Source organism: Vigna unguiculata, chromosome 9, assembly GCF_037176805.1.
Source record: "Vigna unguiculata cultivar grain cowpea cultivar isolate G323 ecotype 2 chromosome 9, ASM3717680v1, whole genome shotgun sequence".
NCBI lineage: Eukaryota > Viridiplantae > Streptophyta > Magnoliopsida > Fabales > Fabaceae > Vigna > Vigna unguiculata.
Genome location: NC_140800.1, coordinates 34,485,535 through 34,512,600, shown reverse-complemented (window position 1 = coordinate 34,512,600; position 27,066 = coordinate 34,485,535). Strand labels below are relative to the sequence as shown.

The 27,066-nt window shown below is 32.3% G+C and overlaps 2 protein-coding genes across 2 annotated transcripts; one reads left to right on the top strand and one right to left on the bottom strand.

The window, feature by feature from the left end:
* Window positions 1–5: 5 nt before the first annotated feature.
* ATO (splicing factor-like protein) lies at window positions 6–7,475 on the top strand. Its single transcript, XM_028049231.2, has 12 exons — window positions 6–259; window positions 338–451; window positions 768–872; window positions 1,347–1,489; window positions 1,609–1,705; window positions 2,954–3,118; window positions 3,225–3,296; window positions 4,012–4,170; window positions 4,302–4,379; window positions 5,400–5,528; window positions 5,764–5,910; window positions 6,980–7,475. Exons 1-12 carry the CDS (start codon window positions 86–88, stop codon window positions 7,124–7,126), a joined length of 1,530 nt encoding a protein of 509 aa, XP_027905032.1. The 5' UTR covers window positions 6–85; the 3' UTR covers window positions 7,127–7,475.
* Window positions 7,476–10,134: 2,659 nt separating this feature from the next.
* LOC114195841 (LOW protein: zinc finger CCCH domain protein) lies at window positions 10,135–17,608 on the bottom strand. Its single transcript, XM_028086261.2, has 5 exons — window positions 16,684–17,608; window positions 13,219–14,074; window positions 11,374–12,736; window positions 11,037–11,120; window positions 10,135–10,842 (listed from the first exon to the last, which is right to left on the bottom strand). The coding sequence occupies exons 1-5, from the start codon at window positions 17,207–17,209 to the stop codon at window positions 10,186–10,188; spliced, it is 3,486 nt and encodes a 1,161-aa protein (XP_027942062.1). The 5' UTR covers window positions 17,210–17,608; the 3' UTR covers window positions 10,135–10,185.
* Window positions 17,609–27,066: the final 9,458 nt, after the last annotated feature.

The window sequence follows — 27,066 nt, the reverse complement described above, 5'->3', positions numbered from 1 at the left end:
GGGCCAACGTTAGGCCCAAGAGTGATTGGGTTAAGTATTAGCAGCATTTTTTGTTAGAAGTGAGAGGTGTAGAGAGAGAAAGAGAATGTCGTCGACGGTGCTGGAAGTGACGCGGGCGGCACACGAGGAGGTTGAACGGTTGGAGCGGCTGATAGTGAAGGAGCTCCAGAATGAGCCTGGTACCAACAAGGAGCGTTTGTATCAGAGTCACCGTGTGCGAAACATGATCGATACCATTACCTCCACCACTGAAAAGCTTGTGCGTTTGCTTGTTATTAGGTTTTTCCTTCTTTTTCCATTTTCACATCGTGACCTAGTTTGCTCTTCCACGTTTCAGATTGGGATATATGAAGATAATGACAATGCGAGGAAGGACGAGATTGCTGCACTCGGAGGCCAAACTGCCTCTGGAATTAACGTTTTCAGTGCCTTCTATGATAGACTCAAGGAGGTTGGTTATTTTTTTCTTTCTACTTTGTCTAAATTTTAATTTTATTTATCAATTTTTAGATGAAATGAAGTTATCATTTCATAAAGGAACTTTAAGCGGTGAAGCATCGAAATTGTTTCGTGTTTAAATTTGTATACGTGCAGGTTTGTTATTGTAATTTTATGTGGAATTGGAAGGAGAATTGGGGATTTAGTTTAGTTATATTGTTAAAAAATAATTAACAGGATATGGTGAGCTAGAATCTCTCTGTTATTTTACTTCTGTTACTGGTTTATCACTTTATGAATAACGGATTGCTTCTTTTGTGGTGTTGCAGATACGAGAGTATCATAGGAAGCACCCAGTTGCACGTGTTGTTGACGCCAACGATGATTATGAAACGGTTCTCAAAGAAGAACCTCAAATTGAGTTTAGTGGAGAGGTCTCTCTCTCTCTCTCTCTCTCTCTATATATATATATATATATATATATATATATATATATATATATATATATATATATATATATATATACCCCTCCTCCTTTGTGTGTAATATGGAAAAAAAAGTAGAGAATGCTGATTTAGTGAAATTGAACTTAACTTGCCATGCGGGACAAACAACAAGCAGGGATTGTTAATAATTTAAAGAATAGCCCTGGTAACTCATGGGGATACTGTTTAACGTAATCTATTGTGTACGACTGGTCATTTAAATAGTTTGTCGATTAATTAGGAGAAATGTTAAGAGGATATTTGTCTGACATTATGTTATGTTATTTTGAGACATTGAATATGCAAGATGGAATTTAATTTAACATATTTTACTGAGAGAAGAGGCATGCGACTTTGCTGTACTGATAATATATTCTCCTATAGCTTTTTCTGGGCACTGATCCCGTGGAAATTTTCTTTCAGGAAGCTCTTGGTCGATACTTAGACCTGCATGAATTATATTATCAGTATGTCAATTCTAAGTTTGGAGAACCACTTGAGTATTCTGCATATCTTGATGTTTTCTCAGACACAAATAAGATTCCCCGCAAAATGAAAATGACCAGGTGAATGTATTCTCTATCGAGTTAATTTGACAAGTATTTGGTATTTATGTGGATCCTATTTTTGTATGAAATTTGTGTTTGTATAGGCTTCTAATTTTTTACTGTTTTTTTATCTCCAGACAGTACCGAGAATATATGGTTAATCTTTTGGAGTATCTGATATACTTTTTCCAGCGCACCGAGCCACTGCAAGATCTTGATCGAATTTTCTCAAAGGTTTTTAATGTTCTCTGGCCTCTGTTTTAAACTTGTAGCATTTTTGGCTTAACTTTTAGCATCACTGGATGTATAGCTTTTTTCTTTTTAAGCTCTTTCATCACATAATTAACAAAATGTGTGGATAGAATTTTCAGAAGTCTTTGTTGTGAATGATTTGCATTAGGCTTGATTTCTGAAAATTTTGTTTCAGATCAATCCGGTGATAATGTTGGTCTATCACCTGTCCTGTAATATGATATAGTTTTTGTGCCAATTTCTTCCAAGTTCTCAGGCCTTCTGCTACAATATCTTTTCCTCTATGAAAAAGTAGTAATTATTTGTTTTGACGGGGTATCTTTATTATAAGAACAATTTTGTTGTGGCGCATGTTGTAAATATATGGTGAAAACTTGTTTTAGGTGGTTAGGACATGTATGGGCAGGACATGTAGATTAGATGGTTAAGGATAGTAATAGATTAGATGGAGGGTTACCTAATCTCAAGAGATAGATGAAGACCTAAAATACTATAGGGAAAACTTCTAAGAAGGATATAGAGGTCAATAAGTTGTCTATAGACATGATTTTACATAAAAACATTGTAGTGTATTTTGCCTTTATCAAGTGAAGAAAAGTTTGGTGGTTGTATTTATTAAGTAATTTACACCCTTTTTCTTTCATGTCCCAATTTTTATTGCGTTCTTTACTTGTTATATATTTTTGAACCAAAGCGAGTTGACTTTTGAAAGGACTTTATGATTTCCGTATTTTTTATTGTCTTTACAGAAATGCATGATTGGCCATTGGCTAAGTATGAACTTTTAAGTTTCGACAGTCATCTTCAGCAATTCCTGCTTCATGCTTCAATTCTGTTCCTTTATTTATTTTCTGGAGTAATATTGAATGACATTATATTGCATAATAAAAAGGTGTGCGTGTAATTTTTGGAAGTTAATCTTAGTGTGTTGGAGAATTTATAAAAAGAAAAAGCTATTTTTCTTGTGTGGTTACTGTTATGGAAGTACTTTTTATTTTAGAATTTTGTTATCACTTTCCCTCAGAAGTACTCAAAAAGACTTCTCAAAAATAGTGAGATATCTGTTTATTTTTTCTAAAGCTTCAACAAACAAATTTTCAAAGTAATTTTTATGGAAGAGAATTCCAAGCAAACTGGCCTATAATATTCATCTTTTTGAAATGAGGATTCCTTGTGCATTGTTTTCATCTTCTCTTATATGGGAGGGCGAATCTAATATCAATGTTGCAGGTAACAACTGAATTTGAAGAAAATTGGGCTGCTGGAAAGGTACGTGGATGGGAAAATGACAATCAGGAAAATGGACATGTACCTGCTGAGCATGCTACCATTGATCTTGATTATTATAGTACTGTTGAAGAGCTGATGGAAGTGGGTCCTGAAAGGTTAAAGGAGGTAAAGTTCAGGACTCTGTATAATTGTGTGAGTGGTCTTGAATTCCGTCAATTATCATAAAATTGATGAATTGATTACATCTTTTCTGCTCTTGTTGATGTGATAGGCTCTGGCTGCATTAGGGCTTAAGACTGGTGGTACTATTCAGCAACGGGCTGAGAGGCTCTTCCTCACAAAGGTAATTTCTAACTCGTACATGGTATAAGGTTATTCACTCCTCCATTCCTCCCTGTATTTTATATTTTTTTCCGTGGAAGGAAGTTGGAATGTCAAAATTATCTTTGCTATGGTATCTCTCTAAATGTCAAAATTAGCGTCATAACGGATGTTTAGTGATTTTGTTTTCCTATTGTCTTTTAACTTATCTGCCTCAAGACCAATACTTTAGTATCAGAGTCACAATTGTATGCCCACTGGGCGGCAGCACAAATTCAGTTTTATTGGCTACTGTTCATTATGTTTTAACTTACTTGGACCACCCATCTTTCCGGTCCCTTACCCTTATCAGCTATTACAGTTCTTGGAGTACTAGCTGATGTGTATATAATTGGCTCTTGGCATAATATCTAACTTCATGCCTGCGTGATTCTATTTTATTAAAGTACTGGAAAACATTATTTCTTCAGCTTGTCCATTATCTCATACATTTGAATAAATATTATGGAAGTGTGAATTCATTATCTATTTCATAAGTGGCATTTCCGTTGTCCATGGTAGATAACAATTAAATTGAAATTCTTTGACCTACAAAATTCTATTTGTTCTAGGAGACCTTGATTAATTGAATTTTGTTTAAAGTGGCTTTGATGTCCTGCCCATAAACAATATATCTGTATAGTGAATCTGGCTTGAAAGCTTGATATACCAATTTTTCTGTTTGTTTTTTCATGCAGCACACACCTCTTGAAAAGTTGGAGAGGAAGCATTTTGCTAAGGGGACACGTAGTGTAGAAAAGAACAGGGTTGCTGCAGTTCCACAAGAAGATGAAAATTCTAAAGAAATTGCATTGATGGAAGCTAAAATGGAAAAACTGTGTGATTTGTTAGAGGAGGTTAGCTTATTTTGCTTATTTTCCTTTAGTTTACTGTCATTGAGTCTTCTTTTCAGCATTTTGGATATGTATAATGATTGCATTTATCACAATTTCTGTCTGGATGTATAATTTTTCTCACCCTTCTACAGACAATTGCTCGAACAAAAGACAATGTTGTAAAGAAACAGGCCCTAACATATGAAGAAATGGAAGCAGAACGTGAGGAGGTTAGTCATTTAGTCAAAGCAATGTAATGATCCTCAAAAACATAGTGATTCTTACTGCATCAGCTTGAAAATAGTTTCTCAAATTAGTTTTATTGATTCAGCATTGCAATAGCCTAATTGTTGGGAAGGCACCTTAATTTGCAGCCTTGAGGGGTGTATTTAGTGCCACATGAACTAGAGATATGACATAAAATCCAACTTATAAAGCCTGGACAACTCTCACCAAATCTAGTTTTGTAGAATTGATTTAGAATCTATGTTCAAATTCTATGATTAACATCTGTTTCTAGATAATATCTTTTTGTATCTTGGATGCCATAAATATAGCATGCATTTTTTGTTTGGCTTATAAGCATCTGGTGGTGATTTTTTTTTTTTTTTTTTTTTTTAATTTGAGAAACTAAAATCTAAGAGGCAATGGTTAGGTAGGTTGACAGTCATTCAAGTGATAACTGGGATCATCACGATCCCAATATGGCTTTTCTCTATTCTACTCATCTATAATAGTACTTTTGAATTATTCACCACTTTATATAGTTTGATTTGTATCCCTCTGAAAAAACTTTCTGTGAGTAAACTTGTGGGCAGTACCAGCTTGAGTATAATAATCTTGTACTTTTCTGTTTTAGAATGGAGTATGCTGTTATAGATTGCATCATCTATAGGCATTTTTATGAAAGGGTTGAATAGAAAAAGAACGATCTGGCAGAAGTTAACATATGAAAAATAAATTATTTACTGGGGTAATTCTTTTATGGCACTTGTTAAACCATTGACGCCAAATTTTTTGTGATTGACTGTAGAAATTTCAAAAGAATTGACTGTTAGATGCACAAGGTCATCGAAAATCTTGGACAAATAAAAACATTTTTTTTTTAAGTTTCACAGTCCCTATTTCAAGAGAAAGAAGTTTCGGACTTTCTTCTATATCCGATTTAGATGTTAGCCATTTACTTTTATTCCTTCTATGTTCTAAAAATGGCTCATCTAATTGTTCGTTATATTAAATGATCTTAACAGGAAGAGACACAAGAGGACACTGAAAGCGAAGATGACGAGCAGCAGATATATAATCCCCTAAAATTACCAATGGGGTGGGATGGAAAACCTATACCTTATTGGCTATATAAGCTACATGGTCTGGGTCAGGTATTATTAATTTGTCATTAGAATTTTGGAAACTCAAATCAATATTTTAAAAGAAAATATTGTTACATCTGCTACTATTTGGTAGAATCATGTCACATTAGATAAATCTGTTTACTGATTGAGAGGGTAGGGACTTGTTATAGTAGGTTTCTTTGCGGCTCACAATCATATTTTTATATACTTCATTAGCTCAACAGTATTTTGATTATTAAATGAAGTGGAATATGCATTTCAGGAATTTAAGTGTGAGATATGTGGGAACTATAGTTATTGGGGGCGTCGGGCTTTTGAACGACATTTTAAAGAATGGCGCCATCAACATGGGATGCGGTGTCTTGGTATACCTAATACCAAGAATTTCAACGAAATCACATCAATTGAGGTACGCATATATTTATTTGTTTCATTCCCTTGCCGGCAGTCAGTCTCTAGTATATTTCTTAAGCTAAATATCAATTACTTTCATCTTCTGTGTATACAGACGCACCATTATTTTATTTTTTGTTAATGAGTCTTACTGAGTCCATGATTTCAAATGGAAATAGTCCACGTCAACATTATATTTTTTCCCATGGTCTATAACTAATTGAAAGTAACTTGATTAGCCAGCTTTAAGATTTTCATTGATCTACTGTTTTGTAGAGAATGCTAACCAGCGTCATAAGATGTAAAGGTCAATAAATCAAAAGTTTCTTTTATGAGAAAGTGGAATATTTAATGTTGCTAGTGCACTTCTGCTGTAATTTCCAATGAACTTTTTATTTATTCCTTAACGAATTCCTTTAGGGTACTTGTTAGTAGAACCCATTTATTAAAAGGTTTGAGATGTATAGCTTAAAAAAACTTGTGTCGAAAATTATGAGCACATGGTTTGATTTAATCGGCAGTACTGTACTATATTATTTAATTTCTCGTGACACCTGAATATTTCAATAAGATTCCTTTTGTGTGAAATGGTCAAGGCAATTTCAAAAGGGCATTTGCCAATTATGTCAGCTGTTGGACAAAGTTCAAAAAAGCAAATGTCCTCTTGAAATTTCTTTATGCATTTCACACAAGTGGAATCTTACTGAAGTGTAACGCAAGCGGTTCCTTATGCATTTCACACAAGCGGAATCTTATTGAAATGTAACCCAAGTTGAATCTCAATGAAATGTTCAGGTGTTACGAGAAATTAAATAATATAGTACAACGGTGATTAAATCAAACCAACTGCTAATAATTTTAGACACAAGTTTTTTTGAGAGACTGGTGCAGTTTTTACTCCTTTTGTCCTTTTTATTGTATTTCATATGTTTAATTTGGCGATGAAAAGTGGCTGGTCGTAAACAATTCCATCGCTAGAATATCTCTATCCTCGCTAGCACTTCAGCTCTTTGTTGGACTGCAAGGACAGAAAAATAAAGTGAGGATTTATAGTATATTACATGCTTTGTTGGACTGTGTTGCAGGAAGCAAAGGATCTTTGGAAGAAGATACAGCAAAGACAAGGAGTGAACAAGTGGCGCCCAGATCTAGAGGAAGAGTATGAAGACAAAGAAGGCAACATCTATAATAAGAAGACATACACCGACTTACAGCGCCAGGGACTGATATGAGAAAACAATTTTGAAGATTACTGTTTAGTTTCTCACTTGGTAGTGTGAAGTGGAAGCAATTTGCTTTCCAGAGTTGGTGGGGAAAATATTGTGCACTACTAGGAAGTGGGGATTTTAGGACAATGAGCCATATTTTGTGGTTTGTGTTGTACTTAATTGTGAATTTATGATCGTACTTCTAACCAAGATAGGAGAAGAAACAAATATTGCCATTGATGTTAAAATAGTATTTCAAGATTTTGGGCATTGGTAGCTGGAATGTTTGGAATCTACTTTGCATGAAAGTGTCCTTATGCTGGTAGTGTTGTAATATCGTGACATATATCTGAAAAAGTTGTTAATGTGTTTACTTGTATTTCTGAAAAAAATATCGTGACATATATCTGAAAAAATATCGTGACATAACATCCTTTCACATTTTTTTCAAGGATTAATGTGTTTACTTGTATTTCTGAAAAAGTCGTATGCATAACTTAACGTTTGCTTTGTGCTAGGATTGTCATGATATGGAATAAAATTATTATCACTATCACTTCCAGCAGGGAGGAAGATCCCATCGATGGTAAAAGTACCTGAGCTGTTGGAAATGTTTCTACCTTTTGAACCTTTTGAATTATAAGAGCCTCTCTCTGAGTTCTTTTGTGTTTCTTAAGTTAAGGCGTAAGGCACATGAAGGTTAGAAAGTGAGCATCAATCGGAACTTTGGTTGAAGATATGCAACATTAAAGCTTTTGTTAACATTAACTACTTATAAGGATTATCAAAGTTCTTTATTCAGCGACTTAGATCACTAAAAATGTGTATAATTTCCAAGTCACATCTTCCAAAACAATTCAACGGGAAAGTTCATTTTAAATTGGAATAACAAATAAATCTGATTTTGTATTTTTGTGTGTATTATCTGAATTTATTTATGTTTCAATGGATTTTTTTTATGTAAATTTATTGAACCACTTTTTAAAACATAAATAAATAAATAAATATATATATATATATATTAATTATTTATTTTACATATTTTATTTGTTATTTATTTTAATAATTTGTATATAACTATTTTTATTTTCTAATTTATTCAAAAGTATAAGTATAAATATATTTCATTTATTATAATATAATAATTTAATGTTATTATTATAGATGTTATTTATTATTATCTAACATAAATTGAAATTCAAAATACAGTAGAAAAGATATTAAAAATATCTTTAAATTTAATTTTTTTATTATATTTACTTTATTTTATAAAATTAATAAATATTTTAATTCTTACAAATTTAAAATTATATAATTATAATTTTTTAAAATATTCAATATTAAAAAGGGAATATATCTCATCAATAATATAATATTATGATTTTTTTATTTTATATAAAAATTAATTGATTAAAATAGTAATTCATGAAAATTTGTTTTCCTTTTAAATATTTTTTGAAAAATCTATTTAAATCAAGGAGACCTGTACTTGATTAAATCCTATTTGAATACATTTCTAACAAATATTTGCATAAAAATTAAAATTAAGTTTAGTTCTTCATGAATTAATATTAACTTTTGTTGTAGTCCTATTGAATTTTGTTCGATATTAACGAGATTGAAGTAATAAATCAATATTGTGTAACTAAGGCATAATTTCCTTGAATATTACCTCCTACATAAAATAAAAAAGAAATTCAGAAATGACAGTAATAATAATAATCCGTGGTAAAGATCATAGTTATGATAGATCGAACTCAAAAGTTATAACATCACACGATTTGAAGAGTACTTAATCAAATATAACCTTTTGGGTAAAATCTAAATATAATATTTGTCATCTTTCACACAAAGAAATAGTAAAAAACAGAAATTTTACGTTTTCTATTTTTATGTCATGCCACTGAACTACTGAATTCTGTTTAATTTAATTTATGTGGAAAATTTGTTAAATCGCACGCATACTAAAATCCAACATCCAAAATTAATTTAGGTCAAACAATTAGACAATAGTAACAATTATCATTTGTCCAATCTCATCGTATTCTGTAAAAATTTTTTACTGTTAATCATTAATAAGTTCTTAAGTAGGACTTTTAACATTATAAAATCAACTAATTCAGAACATATAAAATCAACTAATTCAGAACATATAAAATCTTGAATTATATTATGACAATATAGACCTTTTCTATTGCTATCATATTTAAACTTTTGTTCAACCTATTGTACCCAACACCGTTCGCTTTAATCTTAATAAATTAAACTAAACAAACCTACCAAAAAATTATACCAATACCAAATAAAGACGACGGGTGCTAAGATAGCACACTCATCTGAACATTTTGTTCGAAGTTGAAAACTGTTAAAACCTACAAAATGATGTCTAAGTCATTCAATAAAAATTAAGACCTACCCAAATTTGTAGTTTGCAATAAATTTAAACCAATAATTTAAGGCCTCAAAACCTGTTTTGCTAACATTTTAGAGAATGCTAGACACGTCTTCTGAACATTATTCTGATTGGGATAAATTCCATATTAAAAAATGAAATGAAACGCAACAAAATGATCATAAAAAGTATATTAATTAGTTATACTCAGACTTCAGCAATTATAAATATAGATGAGGAAGTTTCGAAAAACAAATACTAGAATCTCTAAAATAATGAATGGAAAAGAACATTGAAGAAAACGAGGTTTGTAAATAAGTCGATAGACAGAAAAAAGGGTTTCAAAGGCAAAAACATGAAAAAAGCAAAGGACCTCATGGAAGAAACAGTATTACCATTTCAAATTCTTTTTTAAAAAACTTGATAAAAATGAAGTGAAATTGCAAGCTCCATTGCACTCTTGGTGCAGAAGGGCAAGCAACTTTAGACTGACATAATACTACGGCATGGAGGAAAAGAAATGCTACAGTAACGAAATGCGAGAAAACTCATGCATGGGGATAAGGAAGGCTATATTCTAGGGAATATGAATGCATTTTCTTTTATTCTCGCTCAAAAAGAAAGCAACAAAAAGAGGAAGGAAATTAAAACCTGATGGATAAAAAGCAATGAAAGAGATATAGAAATTGTCTCAATGTGTACTTTCAGGAGAATGATGTATCCGGCTTAAAATTAGTGACTCAGACTCATTTGAACCAGGCATCAAAGCATCACAAGCTTTGGGAGACCCATCCTCAACAATTAAGGGATTAGGATTAACCTTTGTGTCACCAAAACCCAGCTTTTCATCTGCACAATGGGCAAAACCAGTAGTTTTGGCTTTGCAATCTATGTTATCACCCTCTGCGTGCAAAGTGGAGGCCAACTGAGCTTCATTTTTAGCTGCCAAGGAGTAATCCTCCTCTGCATCCCCTGAATCCACCGTATCAGTACTGATTTTGGGCTCTTTCTCTTGCAAACCAGCCACTGCTGCTGCTTGGTCCACATGACCAGAAGATGGACAGGACATGCCAGAATTATCATGATCTTGCTCCATTTGGCTGCAGGTTTGATTGATCTCTTCCAATTGCTCTTTTGCAGGAGACATTGTTTCCACTTTGCCTGATTCTAATGTAGGCAATGGCACATCTATTATACCACTGGAAGCCGAGACAGAAGCATGCCCATTCTCCAAACTAGTAATAGGAATCGACTGATCCGCTTGCATCATGCTGGATACCACAATATTATCTACCTCCCCCTTGTTAGGCAGCTTCACCGTGTGCTTCTTGTATAGGTCCATGGCTATCTGAAAATTGGACAAAATACCCATTCATTAAGAATACAGAATTCAGTATTTACGCATTCATAGAACCTAACAAAATGGGCAAGTTTGAAAAGATAATATTATAGACGTAAATGTTCATTGTCAATACCATTAAATTGTTAGAACACTTGAGGGTTAGAGTACAATATTACTAGAATTGTAAATATAAGCTTTACCTGGAAGATAGAATTATCAATTTCTGGAAAAGGTGAACGCCTTGATAAGGTGGCAGCATATTTCTGGCGTGTTCTAGAACCATTCTGTCAATTCAAAGGACAGAAAGAACTGATAGTCAGGGACCATTTGTTGCATTTGATTAATTTACAGTTCAAATTTAGCAAAACAAAACAGTTCACTTGAACAAAATCACTTCACTAAAAGGGTAATAAAAAGTTGTTCTAATCACTTCAAACTATATAGTACGCATAAATAAAAAACCTAGAAGAAATTCAATTACAATTTACATTATATGATTTCGGGAACAAAATGCGAAGCAAAAATGTTTTCTAATACCTTAAATAATAATTCTGTACTGGCAATTGCATCAACTGAAGCACTTTTGTCAACATTCAGAGCACACACACACTGGTCATATAACTCTGGCGAAACCAAGTCCACTGAAATGTCAAGTTTGGAAAGGTAAAAACGGCTAAAAAGGGAAGTATCATCGCTTGGTGTCAAAGTATCTGCCTCCTTTTCAAGAAGGGTTGAGGATAAAGAGTGCTGTTGTACTTCTGCTGGAGAACTGAGACTGGACAACTTCCTTTCAGGAGATTTCTCAGCAAGTTCTTCTCGGTTATGTTCATCCTGAGACATCTGACTTGTCAGATCAGTCAAACCATTATCAGCTAGGGCAGGAACTGATTCATCTTTGCGAACTGGGGAAGGCAATTCCTTCTTTGAATCACAATTCTGCTCTTTCCATGTCTCTGGTCCAGATTCCCATCCATGACTATTTGCTGAATGCCTATTCCTATCCCAATCAGAACTACCATACAAGTGAGGATCATCTCTGAAGACACCATTACTACTATCCCATCCATGTAAATGAGCAGTTCCTGTACCATCCATCAAATTTGGCCACCCAAGTGGTCGCAAGTGACCCGGAAATCTGTCAGCATCGGCAATATGGTAAGGAATACCAGCATGGTTAACTTCCATAGGAGGCCTAACGCCAAAAAGAGGCTGAGATGTAAACTGTGGCACCATTGTTTGAAAACCTCCATGAGCAGGCCCAGGTGGGAAGGGAACAAATCCATTTGGTAGTGGTGAATTCCAGTTTGGAACTGCCCTCCAGGAATTGCCACCATGCCCCCTACCAAAGCCAGGTTCACTACTTCTTCTGTACCGTGAATTAGAGTTATCTCTAACATCATCATCTAAAGAACCCATATAAGGTCTATCTAAGGTAGCTCTGAAACCAGGTGGAGGAGGAATCTGTGATGCATTGCTCTGACTAGTCCTACCATATAAAGATGAATCTGCTTGAGAAGGCTCATCCAATAGTGGTTTCTCAAGAGTCGACTCCCGGCCAAGTCTATCATCAGAAGTAGAGAAATCTCTTACATCAGTACTGTTCCTCCTTCCATTTTCATCAATTTCAAGGTTCCGCCTAACACCACTCCTGTTCACATACCTGCGATCAATGCTTGTTGACGAAGGAGATCTATCCATCAGGCCCCCAGGTGAAGCCTTGGTACTGGATGACCTTTCAGTTGACAAATCTGCTGCATGACTTTCATCTATTTTAATGGGTTTTTCCATTAATTTGTATTTAGGACCTCTATCTGATGTCCCAGAGTAACCCTCTCTTGAGCCTTTGGTTCTCTGCTCTACTGTTGGATCTCTGTACTTTGAATCTTCAGCTTTTGCATTTCTGAAACGGGGGTAATGGCAACCAGTTATCATTGTTCGAATGCAATAATTCCCATGCAAAAGTAATAGTTAGAGCTAACCATAATATTTTACCCGTGCAAGCTAAACTTTTAATTCTCATAAAAAAAGTAACTTTAATTATTTCTTCTGTTGGCCAAGGTATTTAGCTTAAAATACCCCCATATTTATACAAAGGTGTAACCAAGTTGTTGACGACATGAATTTCCTTGATGAAGGTTAATCTTTACAGACTCCGCAATCATAAATGAGAAGCTTACGCTAATCATTAGACTTCCTCGAGTAAATTACACATGAATTGTTTTATCAGAAATCATACTATAGCACTACTACATCAAGAGTACGAATGCCCTGAAAAACTACTGAAACCAAAAACGCAAAAAAACTACTTCCCTAATCACCACCTGGAAATTACAAAATAAACTCAATAGTTCAACCAAAGTTCCAGCAAAAATTAAATGGTACCTATAGTCATCTTTGCCAATATGTGTATTTGAGGCAGGAGAAGATCTGTGCTTATTGCTAGTCCCAGTTGAATCAGCATGAGCTTGTCGATGTTGAGATCTTCCTCTGTCAACATCAGAATCCGCTCTGCTGGTGCTTAAACTCCTTTTCTCTGCATCAGGATAGTAACTCTTAACTGCTCTAGATTTAGAGTCGGTATAATCATCACGATCATCCAAAGTTCTTTTCTTTGTTCCACTGTCTTTTCCTCTAGCACTTCTGTCATCCACATGTGATCCATCCCGATCACGGCGACGGTCACGATCTCTGTCTCGTTCACGTTCATGATCTCGCTCACGATCCCAGTCCCAATCTCGATCCCGGTCGTAATCATGATCCCTGTCAACATCATAATCACGATCTCGTTCACGTTCACTATGGTGTGCAGGATCACGAACAGAATCCAAATCATGATCTCCATCACGATCGCGATTATGTTCTCTATCACTCTCCGGAAGCTTCGTTCTCTTTTGCCGTGATTCTAGGCTATTCTTTTCTTCCCTAGAATGTTTATCATCAGACCTAATGGTAGTATGATCTTTTGCAGGGCGTTCATCACGTTGCTTGTCATGTCTATGTTTGTTCTCCCTGTCTATTTCTTCCTTATATTTGTCTCTGTATTTCTCTTCCTTTCGCCTATCATCCTTCTTTTTACCATCCTTAGCCTCATCCCTAGAAGATAAATGTCTATCATAACCATCACCAACATTATCTAGATGTTTATCACCATCACTGTAGTCATCCCTCTTCTTCCTCATTCGCCTCTCAAGCTGGTTATCATGTTCAGGGCTTCTTAACTCGTCCATTTTCTTTGAATCTGCAATAACACATAGCAACAGATCAAAATCAAGAATTGTCTTCTGAACCAAATCTGAGTAGACCGTATGAGTATATATAACAAAAACCCAGAAGAACTAGTTGCTTCATTACAAGAAAGAATATGAAAAAAGGTGAACTTAGGACATTTCAAGTTATGTTATAGACCAACTACAAACAAATATTTAATTTTCAAATAATCCACAACCACTACCCTAGAGCCGGGTAGAAACTTGTTTAGCAATTCTTTAACATCCTGCAGTCAAACATAAACAATCCTAAAATATTCAATTAGGCCATCAAGCACAACCACATGTAGGATGAATCTGTTGAGTCTCACATTTCACAATAAAAAATCACAAATGATCAGAGCAAAAAATTGCATTCCACCCCATATACAAGATAAGCGGGCATGATTTACTCGTGAAATACTTTAGACTAAGGTAGAAAAAGGATACACAAACACACAGAGATTCAAGCATGCACATGAACAAAGACACAGAATAATTAAATTCTATCCAGTTCACTAAATTTTCAACATATAGGAAAAAACAGCCTCTAAGTTGCAAGTTTTCCAGGAAAAATTATATTCTATAATAGACTAAGAAACCGACTCAACACAACTGAGATTCAAATTCAACAAAATTCTATAATAAAACTCTATAATATACTAAAGAACCCACTCAACACAACTGAGATTCAAATTCAACAAAATATGGTATATACCAAATCTGAAACGAATAATGCAGAACACGTGGATCACTCTAGCAATGGATAGTTATAAGAAAATTTGTAGTTCCCATAACGAGAAACGAAGGTTAAAGAACCTGATGTTGTGTAGCATCCTACAACATAACTTCAACAAAATTTCAGAATGAAATCATATCAACGTATTCTATTACCACTTTTCAGGTCCAAGCCATGTAAACCTAAGCAATGAAATATTGATATTTTGGAAATAACCACATTTGATCTGTAACATACGAAAATTTCATTTCAATTACCTTATAATTCACCCAAAACCAATGAGTCTATCCCCCATTGAAACACACCACCCTAAAATTTTTGCATTGAATGATTCTTAACAGCTTTAATTTGTCAGTCCATAACCATACAACGTAGAAAATAATTCATATCCTTAAAGCGAGTTTTGCATATATGAGTGAGGAATCCAAGCAGGAAGTTGACCACAAATATGGTAAAAGACATATATTCTTTCCTTTTATTCACTAACAAGAGGCGTGTTAATAAATAAGCACATAGAACATTAATAAATGTAAATCATGTGGAGAACAAACATATAACAGTGGGTCCCTTCACAGTAAAATTGTCTCTCTCTTTAGTAAGCAGACTCTACTATTTATTGGTAAAACTAAAAATGAAGAGAATTCAAACTCTGTAAATACCTGTAACATAAATTGTTTTGTTAGATGATAAGAACTCCAAATTCATATTGAAGGATGAGGTCAAATTTAATAATCGAACTAAATATTACAGTGCCGTTTCTAATCTAATTATAATTGCTTACGAAAATGGCAGACAACAACCATTTTTTCTGCACCAAACCAATGACTCGAAACTTAACATGAATGGCTTATCATTTCATTTTACATATTTTAGATATATAAGGCAGAGAGCTGCATACACCATTCAACTGTTAGTCTATATTTCCAAAGAAAAGGAGAAATCTAACAGCTTTTACAATATGCCAAACCTAGAATAAAGCTTTTCTTCATATAAAGATTTGAAAATGTCAACTATGTGAATTACAGTTAACAACACATTGTAACACGCATTTGAATCAGTTTGGGCCAACACATAAGTAGCACTTAACACCGTGCAAACAATATATAGATGCACCTATCAAAGCAACTCAACTAATACTCTAGCCTAAATCCATCAATTTTCTTTACCTATATGATGTCTTAAACTCAGTTCATCATCCAACAGCCTCATGATAGAAGCAAGAGAATTTTAACTCATTAGAAGGGGAGGAACAACAAAAGCAATCACAGAAACACAAGAGTCTGATAACATGCCTACATTTCCAAAAGAATGTCACAAGACAGGAAATTGTTGGAATGACCTGTACATGAGTACAGACATCGAATAAACAGTGACAACAGATAGAATGGAAGGAACAAAGAGACATTAGATATTACAACTGTTAAAGACTGCGCCTGTTTCAACAAAAGAGAGCAGAGAAATTGAAAACATGTGTACTATACAAATGAGTAGATATTGCTTGACATTCAAATTTACAGTCATCAGTACAAGTCAAATTGGTCACCAAGAATTCCAAACCTGCTTCCAAACTATTTATAGATAGGCAAAGACACAACCAGTCAAAGTATCATATGGCTTGTTCCCATTGTTCCTCCTAAACTAAGAGCAAGAGAGGATCTTTATACTCGACACTAAGCTAATATTTAAAAACCTTATCCCTGGTGCTCTGATCCAAACAAAGCACCCAGTCGAAAGTCAAATATCAATCCCATTGCATGCTAATCTTTATTAACACGCACATAATGCGCACAAAACCTGATTCAGTTCAAAACAAGTCACGACACTACAAATGCAACACCAATCAATCAGGTCAAGTTACCTTACCATTAATTTCAAAGACCTGCTTGGAAACGCGCTGTTCTTGCTCATCAACCGATTCCTCACTCCTACCACCTTCTTTAAATTTCCTCTCCTTCTCCGTCGCACCCTCTCTGCTTCGCCCCGAAGCCGAATCCCTATGCTTCCCATCCCCTTTACCGCTACTCCTCTTCAACTCCTCACCCTCACCGTACACTCCCACGCTTCCGTCCCGCCTCCTGCTCTTCGAATCCCCCGCCGCCTTCGACTTCTTCGTCCCTTCCTCGCCGCCATTCCACCTGTCTCCCCCGCCGCCGTCCTTGCGCCGCTTCGACGACGACGCGTACTCGTCAGAGTACTCCCCGTTCCCGTGCGCCTCCTTCGAATCCAGCCTCCGCTTCTCCCCGGAACCCGAATCTTTCGACGCTTTCGCACTACCGCTCTCCTCCTTGCTCCTCCGATCCTTCGCGCCGGAATCTCGCTCGGAGTCGGAGTGCTCCCTCGCGTCCCGAGAACTGTGCTTGCTCGATTTGTGCTTCGAACTGCGCGGCATCGCGGAGGCGAACCACACAACAACAAAACCCTAACCGTCGAGTTGAATCGGGAGAAGTGGAGCGCGTCGTGCACAGAAACCCTAATTAGAAGGAATTGAGTAAGAGAGAATGAAGCGCCTGAACCCTAATAGAGAGAGTCCTCGCACCGGATCGCTGAGATCGAATGTGAGATAAATTACAACAAGACCCAATAGGTATACCCTGGTCGGTTAGGGTTAAATGCGGAATAGCGCGTAAATGTTGAGTTGAGCAGTAGAAGAAAATCACAACGAGATCGAAGGACTCTCTCTCTCTCTCTTTCTTTCTCTCTCTAGTTCTCTCTCCCTCGGGGTTTGTGTAATCTATGTATGTGTGTAGGGTGTATTTTTGGTTTTTGCTTTATCGGCGTTGATGAATAATGAGAAATGGAGAAGAGGGGGGAACTGGGGATAATGGGAAACAGTGTGTGATTACTGAATTACCCTTGTCTATTTAGAATTATGTCGGTGGTATCCCTGTGCGGCGCGGGTTTCGTGTTTGGTTCACAGTGCTGTAAATTAGGTTACGCTCTGTCTGCGCTCTCCAATAGGAAATGGACACGGCGTTTCGTGGTGGTGCCTCCTCACCCTGTCTCCTCGCGTGGGGTCTATAGATAAATTCTCCTTCCTATATTGATTTTTAAAATCAAACATCTTCTTCAGATTTTAAGATTTAGCCTAAAAGGAAAATATATCCTAAACACATTTTTAGATATCAGGTACTCTGTATCTCAGTAATGTAATCCTTTTTCAAAGATGTTAAATAGGAAATTAGAGATATGATTATGTTAAGGTTAGATTTTGTATGTATTTAGTGAGACTTTTTTATCTGCAATTAAAGTATAATGTTGGTTAAAGGATAAAAGAATTTTAAAATACGAAGACAGATATTGCTTTTCAAAACCAGAAACACAAACATGTACAAAATTTAAAGATATCCTAAAGAAAATTTTAGATATTTAGGCACTGTGTAATTTATTTATTTTTTGTGGGTAATTTTTTTTAAGATGCTACATAGGATACTAGAGATGTAACCATTTTAAGATTATATTTTATATGTATTTAGTTGTAACGTGAAATCACATTTTCTTTGGATTAGGTGATGGAAAACAAAAAAAAATATGTAAAGGAAGATAATTGTAGAAATTTATGAATTTTTTTATTAAGTTTTAATAAGAAATTTTAGACACTCAAAAGACTCGGCAAAACAATATAACTAAGTTTTAATCAAGACATAATCAAAAAAATATAAAGTTTCAATAAAATGAATTTATTTATTAAAGACAAACAAATTTTAAGAGAAAATAAAAGGGTTTTTAGCCAAGTTAAAATTGGTATGGTAGAGAGAGCAACACAATTCTTAGATAGAGTAGGCAAAAAAAAATTGTGAGAAGAAAAGAAGAAGGTCATTTTGGGATATAAATTTTCTTTTGGAGGAAGAAAACTTTTGTTCACGAACTTTATGTTTATATGAGATGCATGGTTAGTTGAGTTTTTGGGTTGTTTATTTTTTTTTTTTCTTTCTTATCCTAAGGTTGTCTTTATGGTGATTGGATGAGGTGATATGGCGCTCGACTTTGGGGCTAAGTTTTTTTTATATTTGTTTTGTTCAATGGTGGAACTTGAACCAAAATTTCAGGTGGATAAATTATATTTTTTATTTGTAAATTATTTTTTATAATTAAAAAAAAAAATCATTGTCTTTAATCATTTTCTATGCTCAAAACAAGCATACATGATAGTAGAATTAAAAAGAACATCACAATAATATATATGAAAGTGAATTATTAAGTTTATCATCAACAATAATATATTAAAAAAAGCAAAAATTACCTTTAGTCATATTGTTGTGTTACGTTCTTTCAAAGGACTTAAAATCTTCGATAATTGAATCAGAACTAAAGTTTGTTACAATACCCCTTTCAATATAAATTATCATACTACTTGCTAAAAATTCAGCCTCCATCTTATTTCTCAACATGTTCTTTGATTATTTTCATTGCATAAAAAGATATTTCAATTGTAACTATAGAAATTGGAAGAGTCATAATATGGACCCCATTTTATATAAACCTTTTGTACCTCATCAATTTGATTTGGTGGGTATTACCAAATTTGAGAAGCTTCCTCGGATCATGTTCTAAAGATTTTTCAAATTCATTATATGTAACTATCGGAACTCTATAGAGTTGTTTTTCATTATCTTCAATTATTGAATTCTCATGAAATTTCTCAAGTTTGGTTGACATAAATACATCTTTTTCATTTTCATCACAAGTCTTCATCCTCTTCATCTTGAAAAAAAATCAAATTTTTTACTCTTTATCATGATTTTTCTAATATAAATTTGTCACTCTCATCTATTTAAATCTCAAAACAAAGAGTCAATATTTAAAGAAAATCAACAACTTCTAAATGTTTAGCTTCTCTTACCTTAAAGTAGATTCCTAATATTCTTCTTTTATTACACAACTTCAAAACCTAAAATAGCTCTATCTACACAAATAAGAGTTCAATCAATAATTATATAATGATTTTATTATCTTTAACATGTAGAAATATGCCTATAATGTAGAAAAGTCATATATAAGAGAAAAAACAAATTACTTCGAAAAAAAAATGGTAGAAAATCAACTTACTCAACAGAAGAAATTGTTTGATTAAAAATGTTCCTTAGCTTATCAATTTTGCCTTGGTGTAATTTGATTTTAAAAAGATGAGAGATTAAAGGTGAAGATTGAGATAGAAAGAAAATGTGAGAAAGACAGGTATGAAAGAGAGAGAGAAACCAAATAAATGAGAACAAGAGATAACATAAGAGGGATAAAATGTGGTTTTCAATTTTAAAAAATCTTTTTAAAACTAAATTAATATAAATAATAAAATAATAAATATATATTTTAAAAATATATAAAATAAAAATGTTGGGGGACTTGTCCTTTAAAAGGACCACCCGTGGTTCTGTTCATGATTTGGACGATGGTGTAAGAGGAAGTGAATTTAGAGTCTTGTTTATGTTTGATTCACATTTTCAAAATATTTCTTTATCTTATTTGAACCTTTATGCAGTTATTTTGAATTGATGCATGTAAATTAAATATTTTTCATGTCACATGTTTAAATATCTATACTATTTTTAATATTTTTATTTATTGTTTATTTTTTTTTGCATGAGAATGTTTAACTCTCAATTTAAGTGTTCAAGGTAATATAATAAACTTCTCATTTATTCTTAACTTTTGTTTCATTTAAAAAACTCTTTATGTTTTGTTGAAACAATTCTCATTATCTTTCAAAGTTTGACTAGTTTCGCATCTAAGGTATTTTTATTTTCTCATACCTTTAATTATACATTTATTTTTTTTTTCGATCAAATTATTTTTACATTCAATGATGTATCAAAATGTTTCTAATGAATGTTTAATTATTTTTACTTATTTTTCAATATTTTTATTTGTTGTTTTTTTATATCATGTATACTTCTGTTTTGATATTTTTTATATAGTTTATTTTTTATTTTCTAACTCATTGTCATAAGTTTAATTCCATCACTAAAATTGTATAAAAAATTTGTTTAATGCCATTGTGATGAATCTTCTTCATCACCATCCAACATATATTGGAAGTCAAAAGGTGAAATATATCTATGTTAAATTTTAATTATTATTAGTTTAATTTTTGTTTTTTGTGTGATTTCATTACAATAGTGTATTATAGTTTTTATTAGTGTGTAAATAAAATATTTCATTATAATTTAAAGAATGGGAGTAAAGAGACATTTAAAATAGTTTTAAATTTGGATATTTGCTTTCTTTTTGTAATCTTTTAAATGTATTTTTATTTAATGAAATCTTTAATATTTGCAATTTTATCAAGTTTTTTCATTAATGTTTACGAATTTAATAAATATTTTGGTTATCATTAAATTTTATTAGGTAGTCTAATTTTAAATGTACTAGCGGACACACAGGCGTTGTCGCACCTGTGTATTCGCATTTTTTAATTTTTAAGAAATTTAAGATAATAACAAATATATAATTTTTAAAATAGTTGTTAAATATAAAATTAAAAAAAAATATGTAAAAATAATATTTAAATGATGATTTAAGACAAACGAGATTTCAAAAGAGATTTGTAGAAAAATGATAAAAAGTAAATTATTTATAAAATAATTAATTTTTAAAATAACTAAGGGTAAAACGGGTATTATAAATGTGGACACAAAAAGAGGAATCTCCTTTTATAAAACTAGCGTAACACAGGCGTTATCGCGCCTGTGTGTATACATTTTTTAAATATGCGTGATATTATATTAATAGGTGATAATATTATAATGTTATTAAGTTAATATATATATATATATATATTAAAATTATATTTATTAAAAATAAATTGAAATATATCAGAACAAATAAAAGAATAACCATTGATAAATAAAGAAAAAGAGAATAAATAGAAACATCTGATTTTATAAAAAGTTTGTAAAAGTAACGGTCAATTTTTAAAAATTTAATAAATTATTATATTTAAAGGGATAAAATCGGTATTTTGAAGAGTGGACACAAAAAGGGGAATCCCCTTTATTGTTATAGATAGATAGATTGATAAATAAAGAAAAAGAGAATAAATAGAAACATCTGATTTTATAAAAAGTTTGTAAAAGTAACGGTCAATTTTTAAAAATTTAATAAATTATTATATTTAAAGGGGTAAAATCGGTATTTTGAAGAGTGGACACAAAAAGGGGAATCCCCTTTATTGTTATAGATATAGATAGATAGATAGATATAGATATAGATAGATTATAGATAGATAGATTTATTGTTATAGATATAGATATAGATATATATATATATATATATATAGATATATACAATTATAATTTTTTCCTAAATTTTTGTTATTGAAAAAATGAGAATACATTATTTTTATATTAAATATTTGATAATATTATTTTTTTCTTGTAATAATTTTTTATAATTTTATAAAAATTAATTAATTAATATTAAAACGATAGAATACAAGTATGAGTACGAGCACAAATACATGGGTATACTCGTTACTCGATAGTAGAGATGAGAATGAGACAAAAAAATCATATATTTTAGGTTTGGGTATGAAAATGATGATGTAGATGAAAATTTTCTTTGAGGATGAGTATAAAATAATGAAATTTGTTCCCATCTGACTCCTTTGTCATTCTCAATTATGTGTTTATTGTTTGACGCAATTGTTTGATATTTTCAATTATCATTTTTATTAGTTAATTAATTTTTGTTTTTTTATCTAACAAATTGTGTGATTATATATTATTCGCATATAAGGGTGGATTATTTATATTATAATTGACCAGAATTTGACAATTATAATTGTTTGTATGTACTATGTTTGGCTTAATAATATAAGTTTGTGATTTTGTAATATTTGTGTGTGTTTAATGTTGTTATCTCATTGTTTTTTATTTGTAGTTGACAATTGTGCACAGTAAACTAATATTATAATAAATTTTCTCTAGGTATCTAACAAGTATACTTAATTTAAACAATATAAATAATTTATGAAAGGCTTCATAGGTAATTTATGGTGCACACGAAATAAATTCTATGTATGAACTTTTGTATTGTATAAAAATGAATTAGTTTGTCTCTTATATATATACTTATACAATTATTTTAAAACTTAAGGTTAAGAGTAATATAATAATGATATAATTGACTTGTTAAAGATTTTCCTATGCTTCCCTCAAACTGTGACTTTGAAGAAGAAAAATACTCAAATTATTTACGTGGACTATAATTTGAAAGAAGAAAAAAAGTAATGAATACAGGCAAATCACAAGGATACGAAAGTAGGTAACTTAACTCATGAATTTGTGTCACGAGCTTAGTTAAAAATAATCATCTAAACTTAACTCAACTTTTGGTGATAACAATTTTTTTTTATCCTACTCAACATAGGATGACACATTAAATAGATTGATTCACTTAATAATTATTTGTTCTATCCATTTATTATATATATATATATATATATATATATATATATATATATATATATATATATATATATATATATTTATTGTACGGCAGTCAAAGCAGTTGCTGTAAGACTTATTTTTCTATCTTAATGTTTATGGACCTAAACCTTATTTGTTGGGCTTAAGGCCAACCCATAAGATGTCCAAAACCCTTTTCCAACCCTAACCCCCTTTACTTTGTCCCATTCTCAAAAAACAAGAACCCCTCCCCTCCACTGCTGGAGCAAAGAGCTCTGTTAGGGTTGCAGTGAGCTCCTCCTTTCCTCCAAACTTGTAGTGCGTTCTCCCTCCGTGTAGGTAGAACTCTTAACCTCTGAAACTAATTTTCTATTCCAGTTGAAATCTTTGGTCCCACTTAAATCTCTGTAAGGGTCTTAGTTTTGTTTTTCTTATTCCTTTGTGGCAGCTTCGTAAGTTGCAGTGGAATTGTGCTGTTCTCCCTTGTGTGTTGTCATTGGTTTTGCAACCGTTCAGGTAAGAGAAGTTAGGGTTTCACACTTTTAAGTTATTTTGCCTGTTGTTGGATTGTTTTATGTTCTTAAAGGCTTGTATGGTGCGATGATGGTGTGATTAATGTATGGTGTGCGTCTTTCGTTGGAATCTGTTGGATGCACGTATGAAAGCAGGTGGGTTATGTTGAACTTGCCCAAACGAGCTGGGTGATTGCTCAAAACGCAAAGCTCTCGCTTAAGCGAGGAACTCTTGCCTGAGCGAGAACAACTGCAACCCACCCCCTATCTGTTTCGAGGGCACGCCTACGCGAAGGCCACTCGCCTGAGTGAGGTGGGCTAACTTGAGCGAGACCTCGACGTGCCCCTGTGTGCAATCTCGCCCAGGCGAGAGTTTTGAGCGAGGGGTTTCTCTCGCCTAAGCAAGAGCTCTTTAGCCTGAGCGAGATTGACATAGTTGATTGGATACTTGCATGTTTCTAATGGTTAGATGGCATGTTTCTAATGGTTAGATGGTTTGTTGCTTTAAAAAGTTAAGTATGATGCCTAGTATGTTCTATATGATGTAATGGGACTAAAATTGATGAGTTGAGTATGAATAAGTGCATGAATCATGATTGGTTGATTGACTGAATATTGACATGAGATTGTTATGCTTGATAAATCTATGGTTGGTTGGTGAGACATGGTTTGAGATTGACGTAATTCCATAAAATTCTTGGTAAGGTTTCATGGTGGTATTGGGTGTCATGGACGTAATTCCATGAATCTCTGGGTGAGATCTCATGGTGGTGCCGTATGCGATGGACATAATTCCATTTAAAAATTACAATTGTTATTTTACATTTACATTTTTAGTATTTAAAAAAAATTATAATTTTTAATAAAGATATTTAAATCTAAATATGTAAAAAATAAAATTGATTTAAAAATTTAGTTGAGGTGATTTGATACATAAATCATAAAAAATATATTTTAATATATATATATATATATATATATATATATATAAATAAAGTTATAATAAACTTATTTACTAATTCGACTTTAAATTATACATAGACTAACAATTCATACTAAATTGTATTTAAATTATACATAGACTAACAATTCATACTAAATTGTATTAATATTTAAGGCATATGGACTAAATTGAAGTCCCACATATTTTAGATTTAATACATCACATCATTCCACCAAATATATTCAAATTGTTGTTTTTATATAAAAAAATTCCTTATTTTAAATATATAATTTTTTAAAATTTTAAAAATCTAAATATAAAGCGACATTTGTAATTTTTAAATTTTTAAAGTGACAAATATAAATATTCAAAAATTACAAATGTCGCTTTACATTTTTATTATTTTTAGTATATTTAAAAAAGTTATAAATTTAAAAAGGGATATTCTTTTGTAAAAAAAGGAAAAGTAAATTTAGTTTGGATGTTAAGGTGAAGTGATTTGATGTATAAATTTAAAAAAATATTTTAACAAGTTTATATAAATTTATATAAGTTGTAATTAAACTTAGTTACTAATGTGGTCTACAGCCGTCAAAGTGGGTCATAATTGTTAGTATTGTCATGATCTTGGATATTTAGAATTGTTACATTCATTTATAAACATGATAAAAATGATATTTCTTAATTTAAATTATATTTATCATTACTATTAATATCTATTTTAAACCTTTTTTTTCCATTTACTAGAAAAACAAAATTTATTCCTCTAAAAAAATAATCTATGAGTTGCACAGATCAAAATTCTAGTTTCACTTATGCTAAGCATTGAAGAACAAATTGAATAACGAGTAGAAAATTGAAACTGAATACAATATATTACAAAAAAAAGAAAAAAGAAGTTTAACAAATTACATTAAATCTATAACAATATATAAAGAGATTTTTCTCTTTTGTGTTCATATTTCAAAATACTAATTCTACCCTTTAAAATATAATTATTTATTAAATTTTAAAAATTTACCGTTATTTTTATAAATTTTTTATAGAATCATCTATCTTTGTTTTTCTTTTTTTCTCTATTTATCAATAATTGTTCTTTCATTTTTTTTATATATTTCACTTTATTTTTAATAAACATAATTTTATTTTATATATCTAATAATATAATATCGCGGTGTTAACGCTGGTCTCGATAATAAAGATATTTCACTCCCATTCTTGATATGTAAGTCAATTTTATTTCTTCCAAATTTTTTGGATACATGTCCTACAAATTGTTTAATTTGGTGTTAGGGCTAAACTCAATAGACAGCATTTGGCCAATAAAATCGTTTTACTTTCTCCCAAAATTTTGGAAGCTTTAGCCAGGAGCATAACACCACAAGCATAGCCGTCTGCAGCAGTAGAAAAAGGCACAAACAGAAATGCAATGTGCTTTCATTTTATATCCTCACACCCATAAAATATGGTGTTTTAAGCCAAGTCTTTCCGTTACTCCACCGCCCCAACAGCAACAACAACGAGAAGAAGGAACCTCTCACGACGACAAAGCCAAGCTCATAACCAGTGCTTCTGACCCATTTTTGAAACACTGCCTCAAGCTTCGTAACTCCTCTTCCTATTGCCGCGCTCACGCATCTGCTCTCGTTGTCGGTGCTACCCCTATCAGATCTCATGTTTTTCCTCTGCTTTTCTTTGATTTTTTTTTTCTGACTTTCCTTTTGGTGGGTTGAGGTACTTTGGCAGTGACCCTTTTGTAATTTTAAGCTACATGGCCTTCCAAATTCCAATCTTTCAAAAAATTAGATTAGTGAGTTTTGGTTGAGATATTGTGCAACTTGCGGAACATGTTATCTCAGATAGTGTTAACTTGATAATTAATAAACACAATCTACAGAGAGCATGCTGTGAAAAGCTTTACATAGAAACTTGTGGAAATAAGGTAAAAAAACTTATAGAAGTCATAAGCTATTTTCATTAGTCAGGACAAGTTCCTGTTATGCATGTGCTTTCACTAATTATTCAGCTGATAACAGGTACTAAACTTACATTGTCCTAACTAAGCTTAAACAGTTGTAAACTATATGAAGAGTGGAAACCTATGCGGTTGAGCTACAATCTTCATAGTATTATTGATTAAATAATGTACTGAAATAATATCTAAACAATATCTAACAAAACTTAATGCAAATGAGTTAGTAGACAGATATAAAGCTACATTGGTTGCAAAAGAGTATACTCAAGCTTATGGAATTAACTATGAGGAGACATTTTATCCTGTAGCAATGATGAAGAGTTCTTCTCACTCTAGTAGCTCATTTTGGGCGGGACTTACAGCAGTTGGATATGAACAATGTCTTTTTTTCACGGAGATTCTACTCGGATTTGA